Source organism: Balaenoptera acutorostrata, chromosome 7 (genome assembly GCF_949987535.1).
Source record: "Balaenoptera acutorostrata chromosome 7, mBalAcu1.1, whole genome shotgun sequence".
In the NCBI taxonomy this organism is placed as follows: domain Eukaryota; kingdom Metazoa; phylum Chordata; class Mammalia; order Artiodactyla; family Balaenopteridae; genus Balaenoptera; species Balaenoptera acutorostrata.
In genome coordinates, this window is record NC_080070.1 from 96,466,692 (window position 1) to 96,493,008 (window position 26,317).

The 26,317-nt window shown below is 42.7% G+C and overlaps 1 protein-coding gene across 4 annotated transcripts in view; it reads left to right on the plus strand.

The window, feature by feature from the left end:
• Window positions 1-26,317, plus strand: part of MAGI2 (membrane associated guanylate kinase, WW and PDZ domain containing 2) — a 1,355,072-nt gene that overhangs the window by 1,277,932 nt on the left and 50,823 nt on the right. For 2 of the 4 annotated variants that reach the window (XM_057549547.1, XM_007187119.3), the window contains 2 exons: window positions 16,560-16,698; window positions 26,032-26,120. In XM_057549547.1, the coding sequence (XP_057405530.1) occupies window positions 16,560-16,698; window positions 26,032-26,120 (228 nt within the window). The remainder of the gene's footprint in view (window positions 1-16,559; window positions 16,699-26,031; window positions 26,121-26,317) is intronic. The other 2 variants (XM_007187116.3, XM_007187118.3) reach the window with 1 other exon arrangement.

Here is a 26,317-nt window from a genome sequence, read left to right on the forward strand (position 1 = left end):
TTCCTTACACTCTCCAAATGCAGAGTAGAAACAAGAGCTCTCATTGGGAAAAAAAGAGTCTGTGAAGCATTAATCACCCCTTCTCCCTACCCAACCCTACCCACGCCCCCCATGAGGGAAAGAGGTATTAGACTTGTCCCATTGCCTTCCTTCATGATTGGGGATGCTTGAACCATCTTTGCCCTCTACCCCATGAGAGACCTATGACTGTTTCTTGCCCTAAAGTGGCTGAGCTGTTGAATCGGTAGAGACCTGATGAGCTGGAGAAGGGAGAAAAAGACAGAGGAAAGATAAAAAGTAAAGAGAGGGAGTTCTGGGTGAGCCTGCACTCCCACCGTTTCCCATAGGTTGAGTGGACACTACAGAAGGTGATTTGAGCCTTAAGCCATCTCTCTGGAGTGATATTTTCTGGCCAGAGGGACCCCTGCTAAAAGAGGCTATAGGTTGTATTATCCATAGTGGAGGAAAGGGAAACCGAATGGAAAAGGAAGAGACCAGCCTCAACCGTGTCTCACAATGTGAAGAGGAAACTCCACGTCAGGTCTTCCAAAGAAGTGACCCAAAACATCCTCAGGAGAGAGGCAGCATTTGGATGTCCACAAATTTAAATTCCCTGAGGTCAGAAATCTTGTCTTCCTTGATTCCCACCATAATCCCCAGCACCTAGAATAGCCCCGGCACAAAGTAAACACTCAGTTAAAATTAAGATCTGCCACACACAAAGAACAGAAGCAAAAAGAAGAGAACAGACCTGCCACCAGTAACTCATTTTTTTATAAATTTATTTATTTATTTGTTTTTATTTTTGGCTGTGTTGGGTCTTCTTTGCTGTGTGCAGGCTTCCTCTAGTTGCGGCGAGTGGGGGCTACTCTTCATTGCCGTGTGTGGGCTTCTCACTGTCGTGGCTTCTCTTGGTGCAGAGCACGGGCTCTAGGCACATGGGCTTCAGTAGTTGTGGCTCGCAGGCGCTAGAGCACAAGCTCAGTAGTTGTGGCGCACGGGCTTAGTTGCTCCGCGACATGTGGGATCTTCCTGGGCCAGGGGTCGAACCCTTGTCCCCTTCATTGGCAGGCAGATTCTTAACCACTGCACCACCAGGGAAGCCCACCACCAGTAACTCTTGATTGCTCCAGAGAACGTTGCCTTCTTACATTACCCTGTCATCAGAGCTTCTCTAGCAGACTGGAGAGATGAGGAAGAGTGAGGGGTTGGGGAGAGGGCAGAACAAGACCCTTTCCCCGCTTAAGTGCTCAAGCCTTCAGCCTAGAGGGGCAGGGGGTAGGGGAAGCTCTTAATTGAAGATAAGGTTGCAATGCTAACTGTACCATAATTTTTAATAGCTAAAAGTGCTGAAAAATAATGGAATTGTAATACTACCCAGCAGGAAAGGGGAGGGGGAGTTAACAGCGCAGCTGGTAACAGTTATTGGAAAACTAAATCAATCACACATTCATACCTCAGTGACTAGAAACAATTCAATCAAACAAGTTACATTAATAATGTGATATCCTTGGAAAACATAGGTGATTAGAAAACAAGTATTCTCCATCAGGGCAACCCTGCAGAATTGTTTTTCTAGGAATGGTGATGAATTTGGAAGTTTCCATTCACACGTTTATACTCAGTCCTTTTGGTGACAGGTGGCCCATATTTGTAAAATGATGAGGCAGCATCACACCAAAAACAATGCAAGACTGAACAGAGACAATATAGGAAAGGTCAGCTTCCGAAAGTAGCAATATAATGATGAACTCAGGCACGCTTGAGGGGCCATCACCGAGAGATATCCAAAGATTACTAGGAAATGTAAGAAAGCGAATGGGAGAGATGACGAGGGTCGTAGTCCAAGGCGGGAACCAAGGACAAAAACACAGAACATACACTTAAGGAAGTGGAAGACAGGATCTGGGAAAGCATCATGAAGTGGATCCAAGTCATTCTTGAATATCCAGCCACACGAAGTGTTAAAGGAACGTGTCCAACCCAAATGAAGGAGTAAGTGGCATGGGAGAGCTCAAGCTAACTAACCGTGCAGCGATCAACCTGCTGTCTTGGTACCAATGACACTCACTATGCAGTATTCATAAGTTAATCAGCTCCCAGTGTAAAATAAAAAAATTGTGATTTCATTTCCCAAAGTTAATATGAATTTTTCTTTGTTTTCTCTAGCTCATAGGGGGTATGTTTGCTTTGTTTATTCGTTTGTTTGAGAATTAAATGAGATAATGCTTCTAACATGCTTAGAAAGTATTTGGCATAAAACTGTGTTCAGTAAGTGCTAATTATTTTGAAGTGTCCATTTTTTCATCTGAGTAGTTCACAGCTGTGTAACAAGATCTTGGGCCATTAAATGAGAGTTTAATATACAGATAGAAATCTAGAAGCATGTATGGAGTAGTGTCAGTGTAAATGTTCACACAGAGAACTGAAAATAATTTGAGTCTAGTTAAGATGCATGCTAGAGTTGTATCACTTTACCTGCCTTTTTCAAAATAATTAATCATGAAACTTAATTGTTATTAATTATGCTATATTTAATAATAGCAGCAAGTGGTACCTTGAGCTCTGAAGATGGAGGATGTCTCTTGTATCAGATTCCCAACTGCAGTCAGCTCTCATGACCTCACATCAAATTGCACTTATTTTCTCCCAATATTCTCTGCATTTCATTGGATGCAGGGGTCATTTTTTCAAGAATTTGGTAAAGGAGTAGAGGAAGCAAAATGATTGTGAATCAGGATATAGGTGGGAAAGTCTCATTTTGAAAAGGGCTGATTTGCCATGGGATGTACGGGGAATTCTGAGAACAGCTGCAGTTACACTAATCAGACAGTTATTAACCTAAACTGCAAAGTGGGAAGAGTTCAAAAAGTGCATTGCGAAGCTACAGTAAACCAGAGGCTTTTCATTCTAGTGATTTAAGAAAGCTTTACATTTTTATTTCCAGTTAACCTATCAATACTGATGTCACTTAAATACTCCTAAAGAATATTATCTCCTCATTATTGCCAGAAAACATGCTGCCCAATTTCATAGCTCAGCTGTTCTCATGCATGGATGGACAATCTGAATTAACTTGAACAGAAACAAGATTTTTAGACACTCGGCTACGTTCCTAGTTGTAAAATTTAAGTAATTAATATGTGACTTTAAATAGTAAAAGAAAATAAAGTGGATAATGTTTATTTTGTGCATCAAAATGATAGTGATACAATGCTACTCTTTCTATTCAGTGTTAGCATATCAATAGAAAAACTATTGTAATCCACACATTCATTGCCAGTATAATTGAATATGGTGGCAGTGAGTAAAGGTCCTCTGGAGAGCTGTCTTAAAATTAAGCTATTAAAGACTATTTTCAATGTGACCAAACAAAGGTAGTTGACCCCAGAGACATGAGTTTTTCTGCCCTGTATACAGACTCCTTGGGCATATTAAAATCGGGCCCAAGGACATCCATTTTTCTGTTGATCTGAAACTTTGACACTATAAACATAACATTTATTCATGGAGAAAGTAGCTGAAGTGATCAGGGAAGTTTAGAACGTGAAGTACTAACTAGATCGATTTACAATTAGAGGTTTTCTCATTGCACCTTTAATCATACCTTCTTCCTCATCCTACTCATGCTTGAATGAACCTGGACTTCAGAGCTATTTGTGACACATGATTATGTGTTTATTTTTAAACAATAGCCCAAAGGTTGATAATAAGTCACAAACATCTTAAATAGTTTCATGTTTCTATAGAAGGAAGCTTTAACTCTGAACTAAGTAAAAACCCGCTAGTGTGCCACTCTCCCCTCCTCAACGATGCTGAAGCAGCCTTGAGAAGAATAGGGAGCTCTGGGTTTGGGAATTAGAGAACCTGTGTCTTGTCTTGGGACCTCCACTTATAAGCTATGTGACCTTTCACAAAGCCTTATTCCTCCCTCAAGCTCAGAGTCCTAGCCTTAAAGTGAGGAAAAATAGAAACCCAGAGATGAAGAGATTAGTAAGATGGGCTCCTGGCCCTCAGTGGCCCTGTGTATGGTTTAGTGTGTGTAGTGGGTGTATTGTTAGCAACTACTTCCTTTATTTACTTTAACCCCCAATCAGTCAATCAATCAGCCAATCATTTCTCTCTCTCTCTCTCTCTCTCTCTCTCTCTCTCTCTCTCTCTCTCTCACACACACACACACACACACACACACACACACACACCAGTCAGATGCTGCTAGATGCTACAAAGGATATTGTACAAGTGTAAATCATGATCTCTGCTTTCAAACTGTACTTTGGGGGTATAATTATAGGTCTCATCTGAATTTCTTTTCCAGTGCTTCTATGTCTGCTTTCAGCCAGCTTTGCCAGCACAAAGGCATGGTTATATCAGAAAGAAAAGAGGTGCCTCCACCTTGTGGCTGGGTCTTCTTTAGCTGGTTCCTGGCAAAGCCCTGCTATTTCTAAGCTTACTTCTCATGGCAAGTAGAAGAAGACTGTATTGTTTTTACTTTCATATACTTTTTCACCTTTATATTGTAACAGGTATTACGAACTTCTTTTTAGCCCTTGTTCTCACAGAATTCAAGGTTATCCTTGGCCGAAATGTAGTAGGCAGCATTTATTCATTCACTTAAGAAATGTTAATGAGTCTCTTATCCTGTGCTAGTCACCTTAGTCAACAGTGGAAAAACGATCGTGAACACAGAACTGCCCTCAAAGTGTTCTGACCCCAAAGCACCCTCTCTGTCAAACTCCGACCCACCCTCAAATCCCTCAAGGACTCTCCTTCTCCCATTAATCATTTTATACCTTACACAGTAATCATTTTTGTCCTCACTACAAGTAAATTTTTATTATCTATTGTTTTTAAGGCAGTGTGTTCGCTATTACTAGGTGGTACAAAGATATAATCCCTCTTTCCAGGCGTTTATAATTTAGTAGGTGCACAAGTGGTGGGGGGAGGAATGAATACACAAATGACTAGAATAAGAGGCAGGGGTGCAGTAACGGCTGTAAGAGAGGCATGGCCAGCGTGCAGTGGGTGCCTAGAGAAGGGAGGTGACATCTCCCCCAGGAGGGACCAGAGACAGCTTCATGGAGGAGTTGAGTGGAGCCTTGAAGAATGGGCACAATTACAAGATAAGACTGGAGGAGTTGTGGAGAATGGCAAGAAAAACTAGAAGAGGTAATGGCAAGATAAAAAATGCAGGGATGGGAGCACCCAATGAAGAGTGGAGGAATGAGAAGCCAGCCAGATTAAACCCAAGAGAGTGGCAGGGATGAGCTGCAAGGCTGGGGGCACAAGATCCCGGACGATCTTCACATGGTGTCAAGGAGTCTGGATGCTGTTCAAGAAGTTTGGAGGAGGAGCATAGGTGTTTGAAGAGGAGAGAGACCAAAGCACAGGCGAGCTTCAAAACATGATTATGGCAGCCATATGGACCAAAAGAGGGAGAAGAGAGGAGTGCTGAGTGGGAAATGGAAGCAAGAGAAATGGGAAATGACAGACTGGAGACAGAGTGGGAGTAGGATTGATGGGGCCTGGAGGCTGACCAGATGCAAAGGCAACTCTGAAATCTTTAGCAATTTTAAAAAGCACATTCAACTCAGTAACCCTGATGCCACTTCTCTTTCTATAACAGTATCTTAAGAGACTATCTGTATAAAAATGAAGTATTAAAACAAATAGGGACTTCCCTGGTGGTCCAGTGGTTAGGACTCTGCACTCCCAATGCAGGGGGCCCAGGTTCCATCCCTGATCAGGGAACTAGATCCCACATGCCACAACTAAGAGCCCGCATGCCTCAACTAAAAGATCCCACATGCAGCAATGAAGGTCCCGTGTGCCGCAACTAAAACCCAGAGCAGCCAAATAAATAAATAAATATATTTTTTAAAAATGGTCCACATCAAAAAAAAAACCTTAAAAATAAATAAATAAAGGCTTCCAAAAATAGCTTCTCCAGTACGGGCAAGGTTATCACCACCTGATTTTTATGTCTTGTTCTTAAATTATTTTCTTAATTAAAGCCTTCGTCTTAGTTCATTCAGGCTGCTATAACAAAATACCACTGACTGAGTGGCTTATAAACAACAGAAATTGATTTCTCATAGTCCTGGAGGCCAGAAGTCCAAGATCAAGGCACCAGCAGATTTGATGTCTTATGAGGGCCCACTTCCTGGTCCTGTGTCATCACAAGGTGGAAGGGACAAGGGAGCTCTCTGGTCTCTTTTCATAAGGGCACTAATCCCATTCATGAAGGCTCTGCCCTTTTGGCCTAATCACCTCCCAAAGGCCCTACCTCCAAATAGCATCTCCTGGGAGGTTAGGATCTCAAATGTGTATTTGGGGGGCCGGGATACAAACATTCAGACCACAGCAGCCTTCATATGTCATACTCATTCATTGTTTTAAAATCTGTGCCCATCCCACCTCAGTGTTGGTGCTTCTTTTGTTCTGCTTTCCCTCAGATCCATTCTCTTTCCTCCTCTCCCTATTCTATATCCTGGGGGACTGATCGCTATGTCTGCATCACCCACACTCTCTTGCCCCCTGGTTTCCTGTTGGGTTAGGCTGATGAGAAGCTCTAGTAGGAGATCAGAGGGCAGGAAGAGAGAAAAGTGTTTGTTTTCTATTCCTGCTATAACAAATTACCACAAACTTCGTGGCTTAAAACAGCACAAATTTATTATCTTACAGTTCTAGAGGTCATAATTCCAAGTCAGTTTCAGTGGGTTAAAATCAAATTGTCTTCCCAGCAGGTCTAGTTCCTTCTGTAGGATCTAGGCGAGAATCCGTTTTCCTGCCTTTTCCAGCTCCTGGAACCACCTACATTCCTTGGCTTGTGGCCCCTTCCTCCATCTTCAATGCCATCAGCGGAGCATCTTCCCTCACGTCTGACCTCTGTCCTGAAATCTGTCTCTCAGACTTTGACCCTTGTGATCACATTGTGCCCACTCAGAGAAGCAGGAGAACCTTCCCGTCTCAAGATCCTTAACTTACACCTGCAAAGTCCCTTTTGCCATGTAGGGTAACATATTCACAGATTCCAGGGCCTCGATGTGGATGTCTTTTGGGGGGACGTGACTCTGTCTGCCACAGAGAGGTTGGCGCCTTTCTGACCCCTTTTGCTCCCTGCCTCAGTGCTCTGGGCCAGCAGTGCTCCTTCCTTGACAACTACAGTTCCAGTCAGGTGGCCCGTCTTTCACAGTTCGAGCTCTCACTAGGTCCCTGTTACTTTCTATCCTCCCCCGGGGTCTTCCAGACCAGAGATGGTAATGGCATCTGCCATACTTATTTAGTGCCTCAACAGCCCTCTTTGGTTGTCTTAACCCTGCCCACACCTCTGAAATAGTCCCACCATTAAATTATCTTCAAAATCCCAGCTGACTGATACATCCATCTGGGTATACCTTTCACTCTAATTCACAGTGTTAACATCAGGTCTGGAACTGATGTGTGCACACACACACACACACACACACACACACAAAGTAAATGCAAAGGCAATTTGCAAGTAGGTCAGCTTCAGGAAAACAAGGAGTGGTTATCATGTGCCTATATAGCAGTCATCGCACAAAGACCAACGCTTGCATCTGGAAAATAAATCTATCTGATTAGATAAGTATGCAGAATAATAATCCCTCATTTTCTCTCAATTACATCCAGGGAAGGAAAATCACAGCCTACATCGGTCCACAATGGAAACTTTTCTTTTTGATTTGCTTTTGTTTATTTTTCAATCAACTAGGGAAACTGACTTCATGACCTAACGTAAGCGATTTCTGAGCAAATGAATAAGCCACTAGCTGAGCTGCGAATGATAGCTTTCTATTCTTGCTCAAGCGGATGATTTTAAGATATTTCTCCAGTCTCCTCTTCTTGCCTGAGCAGTCAAACCAACATATGAAAATGGAATGGTTGTGCTTATTTTTCCCTTCATAGGAAATATTTTGCTTCAACCAGCTTGTCTTTAAAATCTTCTTTGTATTTCTGTCTGTTGCCACACTTGCAGTTATCTCTCTGTCCTGGTTTAGGGTTTGGATTATCTGCCCAGCATTCAAGGAGGTTCTTTTTCTAAGAACTATTTATCAAAATCATAGAATTAAAAAACAGCATTAACACCCTATAAGAATTCCTAAAAGGCAGCACTTTTGGGGGACTTTAACCCTTCAGTGATATTTTCAGAAAATTGTTTGCCTTATTTCTCCATTAAATACATTTTCAGCAGCTCAGCGGCTTCTCTCCTAGATTCATTGTGAAGAACTTACCACTGTGTTTCATTTTTTTCTCTCTTCTACCATTATGATGACAATGGTGGTGATAATGATAACTACTACAATTAATAATAAAAGATTATATTTGTATAATACAGAGTTTACAAGGCACTTACGTACACTTTATATTATTTGATCATGGTCAAATCTGGTTGACATATACCATGAAACCAAATTTAAAACTTTTTACACATCTTGCTTAAATTTGGTTTAAACAATAAGGAACATAGAGTCAAAACACACATTCTGAAAGCTCCTTCTTTCAATTGTTCATCCATCCTTTGAACAAATCTGTATGGGTATTTCCCATGTGACTGAGTCCCTGCCTTTGGAGGGCTTACAGCATTGTGATAGGCAAAGGTCAGTAAAGTTGTCCCTTGGTATCTATGGAGGTTGGTCCCAGGATCCCCACAGATACCAAAATACAAGGATGCTCAAGTCCCTTATATAAAATGGCATAGCATTTACATATAAACGACTTATATATAATGTATTTGCAAATATTTTGCATATAAAATATGTTCTCATAATACATGATCATACTTTAAGACATCTCTAGAGTACTCATAATACCTAATACAGTATAAATGCTATGTAAGTAGTTATAAATACAATATAAATGTTATGTAAATAGTTGCCAGGCATGTCAAATTCAAGTTTTGGTTTTTGGAACTTTCTGGAATTTTAAAAAATATTTTTCATCTATGGTTGGTTGAATCCGTGGATTCGAAACCTGTGGAAATGGAGGGCCAACTTTTAAAGAAATGCTGAGGAAAGGCACCCAACCCAGGGCTGATGGGGGATCATAGAAGGCTTCCTGGATGCAGGCATACCTGAGCTTTGCCCTAAGGAATGAGCAGGATTTAGTTATTTGAACGAGGAAAGGCAGAGTCTAGACAAAGGGAACAGCATCTGCAAAGACACAGAAAGAGAACTGCTCCACCCAGAAAGCATACCTAGAGCAGGGAATGGGGGACCTGAGGAAGGGCGCATCAACACCAATTAAAAGCCCTGGAAGAGTGAGATTTAGAAAAAAAGCAATCTAATAAAATTCCCTGTATGAGATTCGTGTTAGTAACATTTGACAAAGCAAAAGGAAAGTTTTGGTGATAAAGATACCAAATTATAATTTAGAGTTGACTTCCACAATTGGGCTACTACATTATCTTGAAATTTCAGATATATTTCCATGTTTTAATTTAGAGGATTTTAAAGGTAAGAATGAGAAATGGAAACTCTTGAGCGAAGAGTGCCCCCTGAATCTCCACCACAGCGGCCCCCTGACTTGAGTGAGCAGCCAAGGCACCACCCCTGCCCAAGTCAGAGACGGAACATTTTTTGAGCTGTGACTAAATCTTTTCTAAAGGGAAAAGATTTCCCTACCCACATCAAGGCGTAAGCCCTCAGAACTCACAGCGGCCCATAACTTCTGGTTCCCCTTCCGTTCCCCTCACCTCCATGACCCTTCCAAGCAGGTATGTGCTCGGGTATAACCTTGATTAAGGACTTTTCTGGAAATCCACCAGGGCTCTTTCACACTTCTCTTTGGATGAAGTTTCTTAAGAGATGTTGGGGTGTTTTCTTTTTAAGTGATTACTGTCTAGAACATAGCATAGAGTCTCAGACAGAGCTCAACATATAAATTAATTGAGGCAAATAAAATCCACATAGTTTCAGTGCTCTCAAATCTGAATTTCAATTTCCAGTGGGGTTAGAAGTTCTCTCTGGAAAAGCCTGCTGACTTGATGGGCTTCTGTGCCTTGCTGAGGCAATCATGCACAGCAGTTTCTAACCGGAGCCAGGTCCTATAATAGGCACTTGGATGCCATCTAATTTAATCACCAGTCTCACGGAAGACATGGGAAGGTGAACCAAAGCACTCAGTGTAACCCCTTGGAAAAGAATTTTACTGTAATAGTTATTAAATAATATCTAACGAAGGTTAATTGTGAAAACAGCCATGATATATTAACGGTCATTATCGAGTTGAAAATCAGCCTGTCCTTTGCTCCAGGAGGGCCATTATGGCCCAGGTGTCCTTTCGTCAGAGCACCCAGTGACGATACCTGTGGCAGGCAGAAGCGAAGACTCTAATTCTGATTCTGTTTTTCTGATTTTATTCGAACTCAGCCTCCCTTCATCTTTCTCTCTATCCTTTAGCATTTGTTTCCCATAACAATAACATACCTGTCTCTAACAATTTGTGTAGGTCACCTTTACTGAAACTTCATTTGGTCTCCTGTAAGTACTGTTGAAATTGTTACGGTTTGGCTGCAAGTGCCTAAGGCAGTATTTCAAGAAAGCTTTACGGTATATGCTAAGGTGCACAAAAGCTGACTTTCATGAAAATGAAGACGGTCACTATAACTGAAAAGCAAAGCTAACATTCATTTACTCAACCGTGATTAACCGAGGGCCTACTTGTCAGGAATTGTGACAGGTATAGATGACACAAAGGCAGTAGGTACATTCCTTGCTCATGAGGGGTCTAGAGTCAGCGGGCGAAACCAGCCTGTAAGGAAAGAATTATGACAAAGCTAACCTGTGACCTCGGACCATTAGCCACACAAATGGTCCACAGCTAAGTCTCTCATGAAACACAGACTAGAGACATCGATCATTGTGTTGGCATAAAATTCTAAAGGAGCGCAATTCCTCACACCTAGTCATAATCTAGGATCACTTCCGTCATGTATAATCATGTGAAATAGGTTCTTGTGGTGTGAGGGCAATTAACTGATTGCAACCAGCCAGGCATGTTTGTGGAGACATCCAAGCAAGCCTTGAGCAGAAACTACCAAGACTTGGGGCTGAAGTAAGTCCAGGATTAATATAGTCTGTATAAAGATTTAGTTGAGCCAAACCAAATACTTTCTATATGACTTTACTACAAAAATGCATACAGTACTGAGTTCATTTTTTTTTTCTTACAACCTGAACTATTAACTGCTAAGAAATACTGAAACTTTTGGGAATTCCCTGGCCGTCCAGTGGTTAGGACTTGGCGCTTTCACTGCCGGGGTCCCGGGCTCGATCCCTGGTCAGGGAACTAAGATCCCACATGCCGCGTGGTGTGGCCAAAAATATATATATATACTGAAACTTTTACTTTTACCTGCCTTGGCTTTCCAATAAGAAGAGAGGTTTTGGGCTCCCCTGGTGCCGCAGTGGTTAAGAATCCACCTGCCAATGCAGGGGACACGGGTTCGAGCCCTGGTCTGGGAAGATCCCACATGCCACGGAGCAACTAAGCCCGTGTGCCACAACTACTGAGCCTGTGTGCTGCAACTACTGAAGCCCATGCACCTAGAGCCCGTGCTCTGCAACAAGAGAAGCCACTGCAATGAGAAGCCCATGCACTGCAACGAAGAGTAGCCCCCGCTCTCTGCAACTAGAGAAAGCCGGTGCGCAGCAACAAAGACCCAACGCAGCCAAAAATAAATAAATAAATAAATTTTTTTTTTTAAAAAAAGAAGAGAGGTTTTACCTGCAGGGCCTCAAGCAAGTTCGAGGATTTGGTAATAGTTTTGTTAAAGAAAAATCTGCCAAGATGTGAATAGAAATGAGTAGATATGCAGAACTTGTTAGACTGGGCCAAGAAATGGCAGTCTTATCTCACTCCGCCTTGCCCCTGAGACACTGCTGTAAGGTTGTCAGTTTCCCCAAGGGGACCACAGATAAAAGTATTTCTTCCACAAGAAAAAAAAAAGAATGCCTAGGATTCACCTTATGTCCTTTGGTTAGTTTCCTACATGTGACATCTCCTTGATCCACACAAAACAAACACACACATTCCTGAATTACCTCTACCTGGTTTGGGTGTGTCTGTCTGTGTCTCTTTCTCTTCCTCTCCCCCAACGGCCTCCATTCCCTCTCTCCTCCCCCATCTCTCTCTCAATTCTAACTAGAACTTGATACTTTAAAAATTCTCGGGCTTCCCTGGTGGCGCAGTGGTTGAGAATCTGCCTGCTAATGCAGGAGACACGGGTTCGAGCCCTGGTCTGGGAGGATCCCACATGCCGCGGAGCGGCTGGGCCCGTGAGCCACGGCTGCTGAGCCTGCGCTTCTGGAGCCTGTGCCCCGCGACGGGAGGGGCCGCGATAGTGAAAGGCCCGCGCACCGCGATGAAGAGCGGTCCCCGCACCGCGATGAAGAGTGGTCCCCACTTGCCGCAACTGGAGAAAGCCCTCGCACGAACCAAAGACCCAGCACAGCCAAAAATAAATAAATAAATTAATTAATTAATTAATTAAAAAAAAAAAATCTCTAAGAACAAGTGGAGGAGATCTTTAAAGTTTCATTTCAGTAATGCAGCTCAATAGAAAATAGCTCCACGGTGTGTGGGAAAAGAAGACTACATCAGAGTCACAACCGGTCTTTTTCTTCATCCCTGAACGGGACGCACATTTGCCACTGTCACTGCAGTTGTTCTATCAAATTAACCGCCTCCCCCCCGCCCCGCCAAACAGTTCACTGCAATGTAGGGAAGGGACACTTCAAATGGCTGCAGCTGGGCAGCTGTATGGAAGTCGGAAGGTAAAGAGAACCTCTTCTCCCTCTGACAAACCCATCTTATTCATCGGATACTAAGAGGATGAAAGTGAAAGGAATCACATCCCAAATTTATTTACGGAGCTCCCTGTAAAATGACTCTATATAAGGCTGATATTGCAATGAAAATGGAAAGTAAACCTTTTTACCATTTATGTCATTTCACAAGGAGAGATGGGAGTCTTGAGGCTGGGCCTGGACCGAGTTTGTTACCACTGACACTAGATCCAAATGAGTTGACCCACTTTTGCAATCTGCCCAGAACACCTGTAAGGTTCAGATCTATGACTGTGGCAGCATTTCCATCTCATTGCCTGACCAGCGTCCCACCTCAAAATTTTTTTCTGAATTTGGTAAGATTTTGAACTGTTCCCAAACTTCCATTGCTCCCAGTGAGGCAGGAAGACCGTCTCCACTGGCACCCTGGAATGGACAGGGGCTTGGGAGAGACTGAAAGTCTTAGACAAGGGGCTAAGGACCCTTGATTCAGCCAGCATCAGAGTTGTTTTCTTCTCCTTCCGAGGGGACCTCACACGGAAAGCTGCCAAGCCAAGAGGTCAGTTCAGGCTCCCAGGAACTCAATAAAAATAACAGCCCTAACTCTTCCCGGAGCCAAATCCTGAAAATCCCACACCAGAGACGTCAGCCCAGCCCCTGTGCAGCCCCTGAACCCCTCTGCTTCTCAACCTCCCACACAATCTCCCCACCCACCATTTCTCTCTCCCCGGCTAATTTTTTCTCCCTTAATTCTCATGGCTCTTAGTAGGGAAAAGGGAAAATAACAAACAGACAAGAGAATGAAAACATCAGATTTTCTAAGTGTGACTGTTTCTATCCCACCACAAGATTCCTTTCGCCTTCCGCAGGGTTCTTGTTGAAATGTCAGTCTTGAAACAGAAGTCTCCTCAGGCAGTGCTGTCTGTCAGGGTTTGAGTTTGGGGTCAAGAGTGCTTATAACCCATTCCCGCATGGTTCTCAAGATGAGCCGTGTGGAAATGCTTCATTCATTCACTCACAAATAGGTACAGTGCGCCCCATACAAGATACACAGTCAAGTGGGGCCTAGTCCCTGCCCTCATGTGTCCCATGATTTTCTTCCCCACAGTCTCCCAGTTTCTCACCTGGATAAACAATGTGACAGCCTCACAACTTCAGCTCCCTTCCTCAGTCTCCCACTTTCTCTCCAATCCACCCTTCACACTGTCTCAGGGAGATTCCTAAATACCACTCTGCTTCCCTGGTCAGCTTACCCCTTGTTCAAAGTTTTCAGTGCTTTGCTGTCAAATCTCAGGGTCTTGGCATCTGCTGTCCTCTCTACTTAGAATGCTTTTCCTCCTCCTTCACCAGGGGCACTCCTACTGATAGTTCAAAACTCAGTTGAGATGTCACCACCTCCAGGAAGCTCTCTCTGACTACCAGCCCCACTCTTCTAAGTTAGATGCCCCTCCCTTCTCTTCCCTTAGCACTTTGTGAATACCTCTGTCAGAGCAAAGAGATATTGAATAGTAATTGTCTTATTTACCCACTTTCTCTAACTAGACTGAGAACATGTTGTAAATAGAAGCTATACCATTTATCTCTCTTTATCTGATCTCCCCAGTAGACTGCCTAGCACATAATCAGTGCTCAGAAATTGTTTGATGAGTGAAGAAGCTCAAAGTTGAGGAGGGAAGACTGAGAAGCATAATTGTGTAATGCGGTGTCATAGATAACATAGCGGGGCGCAGCGATGACTGAGCAGAGGGATTGCACACTTCTGCCCGAGGAGAAGACAGGGTCTAGGAAGCCATCCCAGGGGAAAAGAGCTTGGGCTGGCCTTGAGGAAGACTGGGAGAGCACCAGGCCTATAGGGTGGAGAAGGCAAGAGAACAGTGGCACATAGAAGGCCCTACCTGCCTCCGTCAGCATGATGAAGCTGGGGAGATCTCCCTTAGAAGAATGATACTGGTGACAATGAGAAGACATTGGTGGGAGAGTATTGGAATAATCCAGGTAAAGACCTGAATTGAGCTAGGAGCTCAGCAGGACCCCCAGGTTTCTGGGTTGGGTAAATAAATGGTGGTGCTATCACCCAGGATTAGGAATTGAGAGGACAAACTAATTTGGGAGAAAGAAACACCCTGTCTGCTGGTGTTGAGCTGCAGTGGCCTTCCGGACATCGAGGTGAAGATGTTTAGTAATCAGTCGGGTATGTGAGTCTGAAGAGAGTAGCCGGGAATGAAGACTCTATTATAACAACTTCATCGGAACTTTTGTTTTTATCTCTACAATTTGATACTGTGCCTTGAGGTTTCAGTGAGGACTGCTGGGAGAGGGATAATTGGTCCCTCTTCTGCTACTGGCTTGGATATGTGGCCTCAGGCTAGCTGCTGGACCTCAGGCTGTGCCCGTTGCCTCCTGGGAAAGGTGACAGTTAGGGAGACCTGAAGAAAAATGGTGCAAACATTGGCCCTACAACTAATTAATTTAGTCTTGTCTTTTGTGATTCTTCTATGGAATGTGGAGTTCCTAACAGTGAGGCCAACCTCTTCCACTGCCTTCAAAGGGTACCTTCCAAAGGCCACCGAGTACACAAAGGGGGAAGTCTTTACCTTCATTACATTGGGATCCTTGCCCCTTAGGGAGTCCTTTTTAGGTGGAGATGTCACTTCCTTGCTACAATAAACTTGTGTTTGTTTTGCCCCCGCCCCCCTTTGGGGGAAGGGGCTTATTTTAATGCCCTTTTGCCATTGTGACAGCAACTTTTTGTTCCTGTTCTTGCCCAGCCTGAAGCATCAACCTAGATATTGCTCCCCTGTAGGGAGTTTATTTGCAATTCTGTCTGCATTATGGAGTTTAGGCTGAGATCTGCTTTGTTTCAGGAACCCAGGAACAACTTATTGTGCTTTTCCTGGCTAATTTGTCTTAAGTGACTTGCACTGAAATCAAACATATTTTAATTCAAAGGTTCCTGGCAATAATGGTACTGTGAGAGTTACATGAGGTGCTCATGGTTGAACCTCTTTTATTCCAAATATCTATTCACAAAGGCTAAACGGGAACTGCTAATGGAACCTAGGCACTTCCAGCAATTCAAGAGGGATTGGTATTTGACCAGTTTCTGGCAATCAGGTGTGAGCATGGCAAAGATTTAGCAAGGGCATTACTCATGTGTGGAGAATGGAGTCATTTTTAATTCAAAGGACTGTGATAGAAAATTCATCATCAAACTTGAATATCAACCAACCACTGTTTACAAAGAAAGCAATAGCATAATAGCACCCAGGAAAATTTAAATGATGCATAACAAAAATTCTCAGAGAAACCCAAAAACAAATCATTCCTTCCAACACTTTGAATTAGATACCTGCCTAATGTGTTCAATGAAAAAGCCTTAAAATATTTACTTCTTGATTCAAAGCAAAGATGCCAGCTTACTTTGAATTGCAGTATCAAACATATTCCCTAATTTTTTAAGAAAATCCTAAACAGTTCAACTGTGGCCTCTGCCATACTGGCTAAATATAAGTGACATATCGTCACAACCTCCATGGTCTAATATTTGAGGTTCTATAAAGGTAAATAAAGTTTGGTGGTCAGATTCAGGAGGTAGCCAGGGATTAGCCTCTTCTAAGAAGCGGCAGGCTGCAACCAAATTGTTCAGTTGCTCTCTGGAAACTGGTCATCTACGGCTGCTTCTCTAATCTGTTGGAAATGCAACTTGAATAAAACCATCTTTGGCTGACTTGATGTCTCTTTAATTAACAGGTAGGAGATCAGATCATTGAAATCAATGGGGAGAGCACCAGAGACATGACACACGCCAGAGCAATAGAGCTCATCAAATCTGGAGGAAGAAGAGTCAGGCTACTGCTGAAGCGCGGGACGGGGCAGGTCCCAGAGTATGGTACGTTTCACGTTTTGATTTACCTTTTTTCTGTTTCTTCTGTGTACTGTAAATGCCTGTGCTTATTTATAAAACTACATCAGTTCCCTAATTCTACCTAAATATATATTTAGTGATCAATAGCTATAGGTATATACACATGTGTATATTTAAGCACAAGGTATATATTTCTGTGAGCTCTTTCTTTTGCTCCCGTATTTAGGTAATGTTGAAAATAGCAAATGTAGGACCTTCAGGGCATCTCTGAGTGTGCTGGGAGTTCTTGCCACATTCCTATATTAGAACTTTTGTAATCTGACTGATAGTCCTCTGTTCATTTGAGTCCACAGTAATTTATCAATTATTTCCTAAAATGGCTCGTGCAGCAGACTGTCCTGTGAGATGTGTAACCGGGGCCAGGGGACAAGCAAGACCAAATCTTCAAGGTGTGAAGATTAAAACATAAACTTCAGTTCATGCAGTGGTTGCATTGCCTTGGCATTCAGGGATATCCCAAAAATTCACTCCTGTGTTGTATATCTAGATGCTTTTGAGGAAGGCTTTAAAATGCATTTTAATTCATAGGTTTGCCTTCAGAAGTCTTTAATGGTGTTATTTCCCAGCAGCCCATTTAAGACGAGGCTGACATCATTACCCTAGCATATCAGAAAGTGCTACGTGGTCTTTACATGAAAAGCAGAGAAACCTGAGCTGGTCTTTAATTAATCACAGGGAGTAACAGAGACAGACACAGACAGACAGATATCAGTACAGAGGTAGCGCAGATAATACCTGTCCAGATTAGGGAAATAGGATCTAACTGCTGATCGAATGAGTAGTTCAAATTGTTTGTTGATCTAGATAAATTTGATTTTCATTTTCAGCTTTCCATTCCCCAAAATCTAAATAGTACTTTTTCCTCTCAAATCATGCTTTCTGCCTAGGTTACCTAATAACTGACTGAACACTTCCTTATTAGCAGGACAGATATAACCCTGCATTCAGCTGAAATATCTGAATTTAACAACCCTCAAATACTTTGTTTCCAGGGTCTTGAACACACCCAAAGCCTACAGGAGAGGCTGATAAGCCCTCACATTAAAAGTAGGACACCATTCAGAAATTTCTGTAGGGTTGGCTATATGCCCAAGGAAATATTTCATAGCTTTCCATCCTTAATACTTGGATCTAATTAAATAATTTTAATTATTAATATTAGCAATAAGCACAGGCCTGAGCCTGTGTAATGGCACTGGCATTCATCCCTTTGCAAAGAATCTGAACTCTTGAAATAGAATACCTTTTTGCACCCTAGAGCACATAAAGGGATTCAGTAATATGAAACCGACCTGTGAGATTCTATCAGTTCTGAAAAAGATCTCGTTTTAAAGGTGTGTTTCACTCCATGACAAGACCTGTTATCTACATCCAGGGGTTCTCATAGAGTTAATGCTGTTCTTATTGTTCTAACAAATTAATCTTAAAAATTAACCTGAACAACACGGGTCTCCTGAACTTTCTATTCTTTCTGTAGAATCACTATTTGGTCCCTACTCTGAGCACCCACCACACCTGCTGCCGCTCTATAGAGAGCAATTAGAATAGTCTGCCAACCAGCGTGGCGTAACTCAGACTGTAATGCATGAGCATGAAGCTGCCTCGAAGCAAAAAAATAAAAACATGTTTTTGAACAGCACCAAAATTCAAGATCATGTTGACGTTATCCCATTAATTCTTAATGTCGTCTGAAAATATCTAGTTAAGGTTAAATTCCAAAATTAACCAACACAGAGAGTTTGATAAATATCTGGGCACACTTTTGAGGGACCCATTGTCAATACTCTTAACGCCAGCAGTACTGCAGAACTTCTGAATGTATTCTTCTAAAATGTAACATTAAATCATATACACGGGTAGTGGTAGAGCTCGTCTGCTACTTTTGATGTTAGATTTGACATGGATTTTGACTGTAAAATAATTTTAGAGGTTACGCCACAAAAGAACAAGTTTAAAAGAGTGAAGCAATCTCCTTTAGGGAAGTAAAAGAATAGTCATAAACTAAGTAAACATTAGTTCTTCAGGAAAATCTAAGTCCAAACTATGCATAAGAAACCAAGAAGGTTAGGGATCACATCAGCATTTTTGAGAATGACACCTCAAATGATATTTCTGGAACCTCACAACGACTAATGAGGCTGTTTCAGGGTCCCCAAGACCACCCCACATTCGGAGATTTTCTTATGAGACTCCTGGGGCACAGAATATGGTTGTGCTCACAGCTCAGCTTTCAGACAGGGATGTAGTAAGGACACCCCGTGGGATCATAAGGCGGAATCGGAGGAATCCACGTGCAGGCTTCCTGATGTTTTCTCTGTCTCCCATGAGAGGCCACCCAGAGAGCTTTCCTCCCGAAGCAACAAGAATGAAGCAGCATATGCACGACGGTGCGGTTGCCTTGCAAGGCCCATGGGAGATTCGGCGCCCGAGGTTCCCGCTGGGGGCTGGGCCTGCAGGCACCCTCTGCCCGGCACGTACCCAAGTTCCAGACTCCCAAGAAGGAAAGCAGGTGTTGAGCATAAACCACATTGTTCGTACAAACAGTTGAGGTACAGTGAGACGCCCTTATCGCTTAAGGAAAGCTATATATTAGCGTAGGGGACGGATCGCCAGTCACGTTCCCAGATGCCAGCCAAAGGCCAGCCTTGCAAGAAGGCCTTTCTAAGGACAGCAGTCCCAAGCCTGCTCTGGGAACTTGTCCGGCACCAGGAGCGAGCCGCGAAGTGGCCACACATTCACAGACTATGCAGATGCCCCCAGTGTATGGGGAGTGCCCGAAGCTAAGCAACATCACGATTCCTCCAGCATCAGTTAAATAGACTCTCTCATGAAACACAATTTGGTTATTTTTGTTGTTGCCCAAGATAGGCTAGAGTGTGTTTTAATAAAATTGGCAAGGGGTGCAGGTAACAAAACAACAGCAACAAGAACAGTGAACGAAAATCCTTGAGCTTACTAGTAGATGTAACCAAGGATATAATCCGCTTTGTCCATATGCACCCTAATGACAGGAAAACTGATTTTTCTGTCAACTATGAGCATAATCTTGTGTTTGTTTCCTTTGTTTGCCCTTTAAGATCCCAATCTTGGCATAAAATCCAGCCTTAAAAGCTGGTTAAAGGGAGTTATCAGAATCCATAACAGATGTTACGTTAGGGAAGTGTAGAGGCTTAACCCAGCCTGGGCAAGAGTGAACTCTGAAGGTGAAGAGACTGGCAAACAACAGTCTCTGGAGGGGTTTAGGTGATAACCCTCAACCCTCCCTCTGATACCTTCAGAATTCAGAACAGCTTCGAAGCAAGACCCTTATCTGGACTTTTGGACACGTCAGGGAAAAGCTGATCTCAGTCAAGAGAAATACGAAACTCTCTTGCTCAGAGTCATTAAGGTGATCTGTGACAGAGAGATAAGCGCAGGTACAATGGAAAGAAAAAAATACCCCAGGTAATCTGTCAGATTGTCGACTACACAATCGACGGTGTGAAGCCAAGTGAGCTGAGGTAGGGAATAAATATGCTGCAAATCTGCCATCCATAATTACCGTGACACTCATCGGCAGACACACCTCGGCCAATTCAGAAGCGAAAATCAGCAAATGCAGCCGCGAGCGAGCCGTAGTGGCTGCTCACAGGGGCGGCTGGGCAGCTGTGAGGAGGGCGGGGAAATGATAAGGGCTTCGGAGGAGAAGCTGCTTTCATAGTTAAGTCCTTGAAAGAGCAGCTCAGGAGATAGACACTTCAACTCCACTCTCGTCCTCAGGATAAGAATTTGTTGATTATAAACTCAATGAGAGCTTGGGTTCCCCCTCCCCTGACACATACATCTCAACAACTAGCAGGAAGAAGGAAATTTGACTCCATCATACTGAGGAAAGGATCAAAAGATGATACAGCAGAAGCAACGGCCTCCTGAATACTGGTTCTTGCTGTTACAATTAAATCTAAAAAGGTTAAGAGAAAAGAAAGCATGCATCCTGGTTCTAAAGCTGCATAGGAGTATATTATGCAGATTCTCACCCTGTCTTGACATACAGGTGTCTTTCATTAGCATTCAGGGACTACAAGGAACATTTTGCTTGATGTACACACTGAGCCACAGAGCCAGGGCCAGGGGAAATAGAGGCGCCGCTGGATGAAAAAATGTCCTCCACAAGCAGTTCAGACCAGCGCAGAGCCTTGCCCTGGTAATATTTGCTGTTCAAATCTCATCAAAACAAAGAAAACAGAATTATGCTTTCCAGTCTCGGTTGGTGATCTGACCTGTCGATTCTCGTAAGCAACATTACAGGTCTTTATGACAAGAATGCTGAAGTGAGTTTGATTGTAAATGATCTCAATGGTCTTAGGAGACCAGGCAGGGTTCCCAGGAGGAAGCAAAATTCTCAGAATACCAGTGGCCCAGGGACAACTAACATCAAATGGCCACATCTCCCTTTGGGGAAAGAAATAGCCGATCCATGAGTTAGACCTCTGCCTGCACTTCCATTTTCAAAGTTAATTGAATCTTTGATAGGTGTTGAGTATTACAGGCCTTTGGTAAATGAAACTGTTTACATTTTATAAGTGTAATATAACTACATTAAGTAAGAAAAAAATCTATTTGAGCCATACTATATATATTCAGACTATAGCTGAAGAAATGAATGGGCTAAATAGTTAAAAGTCTTCCTTTAATCAGTAAATAAAAATGATTTACAATAACATTAGAGCACCAGATTAAGCAGTACCAGTCTCTACTTATATGGCAATAAGCAGTGTTTGTTTATTCTTCTTTAATAATATGCATTAGCTTGTGAATGTCATAAGCCTACCCCTATAATCTTGTTTACAATTATTTGTTCAAATCCTTTCTTCCCTCTGATCATACATAGGTTAACTCTAGACATTATACTCCTACCACATATTCCATGTAAGGCAGATCCTGTAATTAATATCATTAATTAATATCATTACTATTTCCTCGACGAAAGCAGGATTTTTCTGAGCACCTACTATGTGCAAGGCACTTTGCAGGCACTGAAGGTAAGACACAGTCCTGGCCCTCAGTGAGCTGAAAGTGTAAGAATGAGGATATGTATAACAATTGATTCTAATAGTGTGGTGACTGATTAAAAGGTCTCAAAGGATCTGCTCTAATGAAAAAATTTTAATGGGTTTTATTAGTTATTCGTGGAATTTAATAAGTACTTCTGGAGTGTTAAGGATCCTTGAAAAGCACTTGGCTTCTTTAATCTGTTAAGCATTTCCTTTGTAATACTTATACTAATAATTTGTACTTTTTCTGAAGAAAAGGACTTGCTGAGTATGGGTAAATTTCTGCTTAGACCTAGTCTGAATTATTCTCAATTCCAAGTTAGTGAGATAAAAACTCCATTGAGCAAATTTGCTAATCATTGCTCTTCCCCTCCCGTGGATCTCAGCCTGGAGCTCTGTAACCTCACAGCCTGAGGCGTCCGTGGTGCACGGCTCTGTGCCCACCAGACATGGGGAGAGTCTCTGTTGCCTTTGCCTCAGAGACCACGTTTATTGGAACTTTAAGTGGTTCCGTAGCCTTTGCACTATTTCACCTGCATTTTTAATAGGGCAAAAGGTGGCTTGCTTCAATAATAAATTCTGAAATTTAATTTCAGCTTCTGACATTCACGGCTGAGTGTATCTTCCTTTTCCAGGAGTGTTTCCACAAATCACTCCAGTTCACCTCCACTGAGCCAGATCAGGGAAGAGGACAGGCATCAGGCAGAACTGTGGCTGTATCATGCAGAGAACAGGGTTCTTCCTTGGCTGCAAGGCTCCAGACTGCTCTCTGCAGCATTTAGGGAACCCCAGGAAATTCACTAATCATGAAACTTCCACTAAGTTCCTGTCTCATGCAGTCAGACGCAGGGGGCTTCCTTGAAGGATACACAAGTCTGAAATTCTTTTCCCCACTGCTCAGCCAAAACCTCATTGATTAAAGTGCTTTAAGGATGGGGGTGAAATCCCATTTCTTCACATCATTTTATCGGAAACCCTGGACTATGATGAAATTCCTTCTTTTTGCATATTCTCCCAAAATACATTATTCTCTTTCAGGATATATTAAGTGACTCATTTCCCCCAGTCCTCATTTGTTAGGTATTTAAGACTCTGGTAAAATATATTAGACCATGAAGTAACCAAGAAATCAACCAAGAAGATCCCATTTAGCTCTTGAGGTCTGACCTCCTTCAGTTCCCTAACACTTAAATTGTTGGAGGAAATGAGTGAATGAACAGCTACCTTTCCCAGTCCCCACTGAGAAGGGCTCCACATGCATCTTGGAAAACCTAAAAATTCCAACTCCTCCAGTAACTCATGCTGGATAGTTGTATTTAGGTTCTGGTAAGAACTTTCTCTTGCTTTCCCTAACATGAAGCTGAGCTCTCCCAAGAGAGGGCTGCTTCCACAACAGTCCAGGGAGGAGGCAGCCTTCTCAGAGGAAACGCTGCTGAGCTCTGTAAGAGCATTGGAACGGGCCTCAAAGAAGTCACAAATTCCAGAGAATAGTTTTTCTATGGAGGGCAAGGGAGGAGAGGCGATCAAGGTTAAAAGAAAGCTTGCATCATGGTTTTAAAGCTGCACACACACATGCACACACACACGCACACAGGATTGGGTTGATTTGGCTCAGGACTCTGTATTTTTAAAGTGCCATCCCAGAGAATCCCATGCCCCGGAGACAAATCCATGTCTCCTCTAGCTCTCCTGTAAAGGCCAGCTGCAGGAATTTCTGCTTTCTGTTGTTCTCTTTATGTCTTGTCGACCTCTCACTGTCAGAGCCTCACCCCCTCAACCCCGCTGCTCCTTTGCCCATCAAATCTGAATCGCTCTCCATTCAGACTTGCAACTGTTAAAATTAAAGAAAGGAGACTAGATTTTCCTCCCATGTCCATCTCAGGCTTTTTTTGACAGTCTGAGCTCAGCTCCCACCCTCCTCATTGAGGACAGCCTGACCCTGTGTTCAGAGCATGACGGTGTTGATTCACGATAAGCTTCTGACCCCTCAACTACACCCATTATGAAGCTGGTGCTAAATGCCAAAGCTGTTTTCCCCACTGTCTGATTTTCTCTTGTCTCAAAATAGATATGATACAGAAAAGACTTTGACCCCTATGAAGGAGCTTGCTGACAAAACCCCGCTTTCCAGGTACTAAAAGTGGAGTTTAATACCATAAGACAAATTCCTGGGTAGGTCCAGCCAACTGCCATAACCAGCAAATGTGAAGTCTCTAAAGCATCCCTTCAGAGATGCCTGGGCCTATTGCCCTATCCTGGTGTTCCCTAATCAAATAACTCACCAGCGTTCATTTTAAAGTACTCAAAACCCCTCATTTCTACTGGAAGAATTAGTGAATCCATAAGGCCAGATTTTTGTTATTTGAGAATTCTGCCTACAGCCTTGCTCAAAGATAGGGTTACCCTGATGTCCTGTTCTAACAAAGACATCCCAACATTTCTTTTTAACTGAACTCCCTCAGTCAGGACCAAAAATGCGATTATATAATGCCTTACTCCAGGCTTGAATTACACGCTCTAATTGTAGCAAAATCTCTAAACATTGAGAATCACACATTCTTCAATGTGCTGTTTGGGTTCAAAAAAATTTTTAACAGAACAACAAACACACACTTAGCCTGGACTAAACAGCTGTTAACTCTAAGTTAGCTCAGACATTTGCTTACAGAAGAATCTGTGTTTACACTTCTGTCAAAAGGTCTCTGTTTTTTTTGGGCACACATTCTCCAACAGACAGTGACCCTGGCCTCATCAGGACCCTGAATTTTAGGACTGAACATTTACACTCATAACATACGCATCAGATATGCCTAGCACAGGATGCAACTCTGTTTTTCACATTTCACCATGCTTTCTGCTACAGCCTTCATAGCAATTTTTTCCACCATATTCTGGGCTCTTTGATTTGACCTTCTGGTCCAAGGTTTCCTAGCACATGTATCTTTCAAGCCCAGTAAAGCCCACATTTAGAACCAAATGAGAGCCTTCTCTGTGTGACACTAAAACCACTTGATGGTTTTTGTACAAAATTACTCGCATCTTGGCAGGGCTAAATGGTAAACTCAATAAATTCTGAAATTTAATTTCCCCCCTCACATTCATTGTTAAGCGTTAGTTCCCTCACCACAGAGAGGCTCTACTTTCCCTTTAACCTCAAATTGTTCATTCCCACCCTTGAGACTCCCTGCCCTCAGACACAGTCTGTGCAATGAAAACCATCCCAGGGGGCATAATGGGACATCCATGCGGAGCACTGTTCCGTTCTGCGTGTTGAAGCCGTGGATACACAGCAGCATGTGTGGGGCAAGTTAGGCGTCCAGACAGGGAATATCATCAGTATATACTGGCAAAGGGGGGATCAGGCCCCCAAATGTCTGAGCTGCGTGGATTAAGTGCTTCTGATCACAGTAACTTCACATCCCCTTCTACCTCACACCGTGTGGAGCTGAGAGAACATAGCGTCAGGCGTTGCAGGGAGCGGTTATTACATCTCCCAGGGGCCTGTCTCGCGGAGATCACTGGCAGATAGTCCAGAATTTCTAGTACCCATCTTCATGTATGTAAAGAACTGTAGCCCAGGGGCCGAGATACACACAAACCAAGACAGCCGCTACGAGGCTGGTTTCAGAGCACAGCCCTCAGACAGGTGAGTACAGCCATGTAGAACAGGAAAAACCTGGCTGCCTTTTTTTCAGCTTTATTTTTTTCCAGAAAATAATTACAGCCAGCAAGTCAACTGTGAACTTTGAATATAAATAAGCAAATTGTCACAGGTGAAAAGAGCTGTAAGAATTTATGAGATTATTAGAGAAAACATAAATATAAACATGGGCACACCATGTCTTTGATTTGAGGATTTTTCAAAATTTAGAAATGATTACTGTGACTTCTCAAATGACAGTTGGTCTCACTAAAACACCCTATCATTACGAGAAAATTCTGCAAAAATTCTGATGTTACAATTTCAAAACTTTTTAAACATTTGTGCCTCCTTAAAAGCACCTCAGGATGCCTTCAATATTTTGAGAAAAAAAAAATCTACTTTTGGAATATGAACGTAGCTCAGTCTTTCACTAATTTCACTTGCTGCATGCTTGATAGGGTCAGCTTTACTTAAAGTCTTTATTCTTACTGCCTAGATAATTTTTATTCAGCTGCTCTAAACGTACTAAGCAATCTTGATTCTAACAGTAATACTATATCTTTGTCACTGGTTCTGTTAATTCTAATGATTGGTCCTAGGCTGTTCCTCCCCTTCCTTTAGGAATGGTACCTTCCAGTCTCTCCATGTGCATGAAAAGTGACAAGCATGGGTCCCCATATTTCTACTTATTGGGCCACCCTAAAGACACGGTTTGTAAAATCTGCATGAATATTATCTTTCTCTAATGAGCTTTGGTTTTGCATATGTTTTTAACTGATGTATAATGCTCTCTCTTTCGTAGTAGCTTGTCTAATTATTGCTAGAGCTCTGGAAAGTATTTATAGTTGAGACCTTATAAGTGGTAAGGATAGGATTTGCGGGTTCAGGAAAATAAGAGGTGCACCAA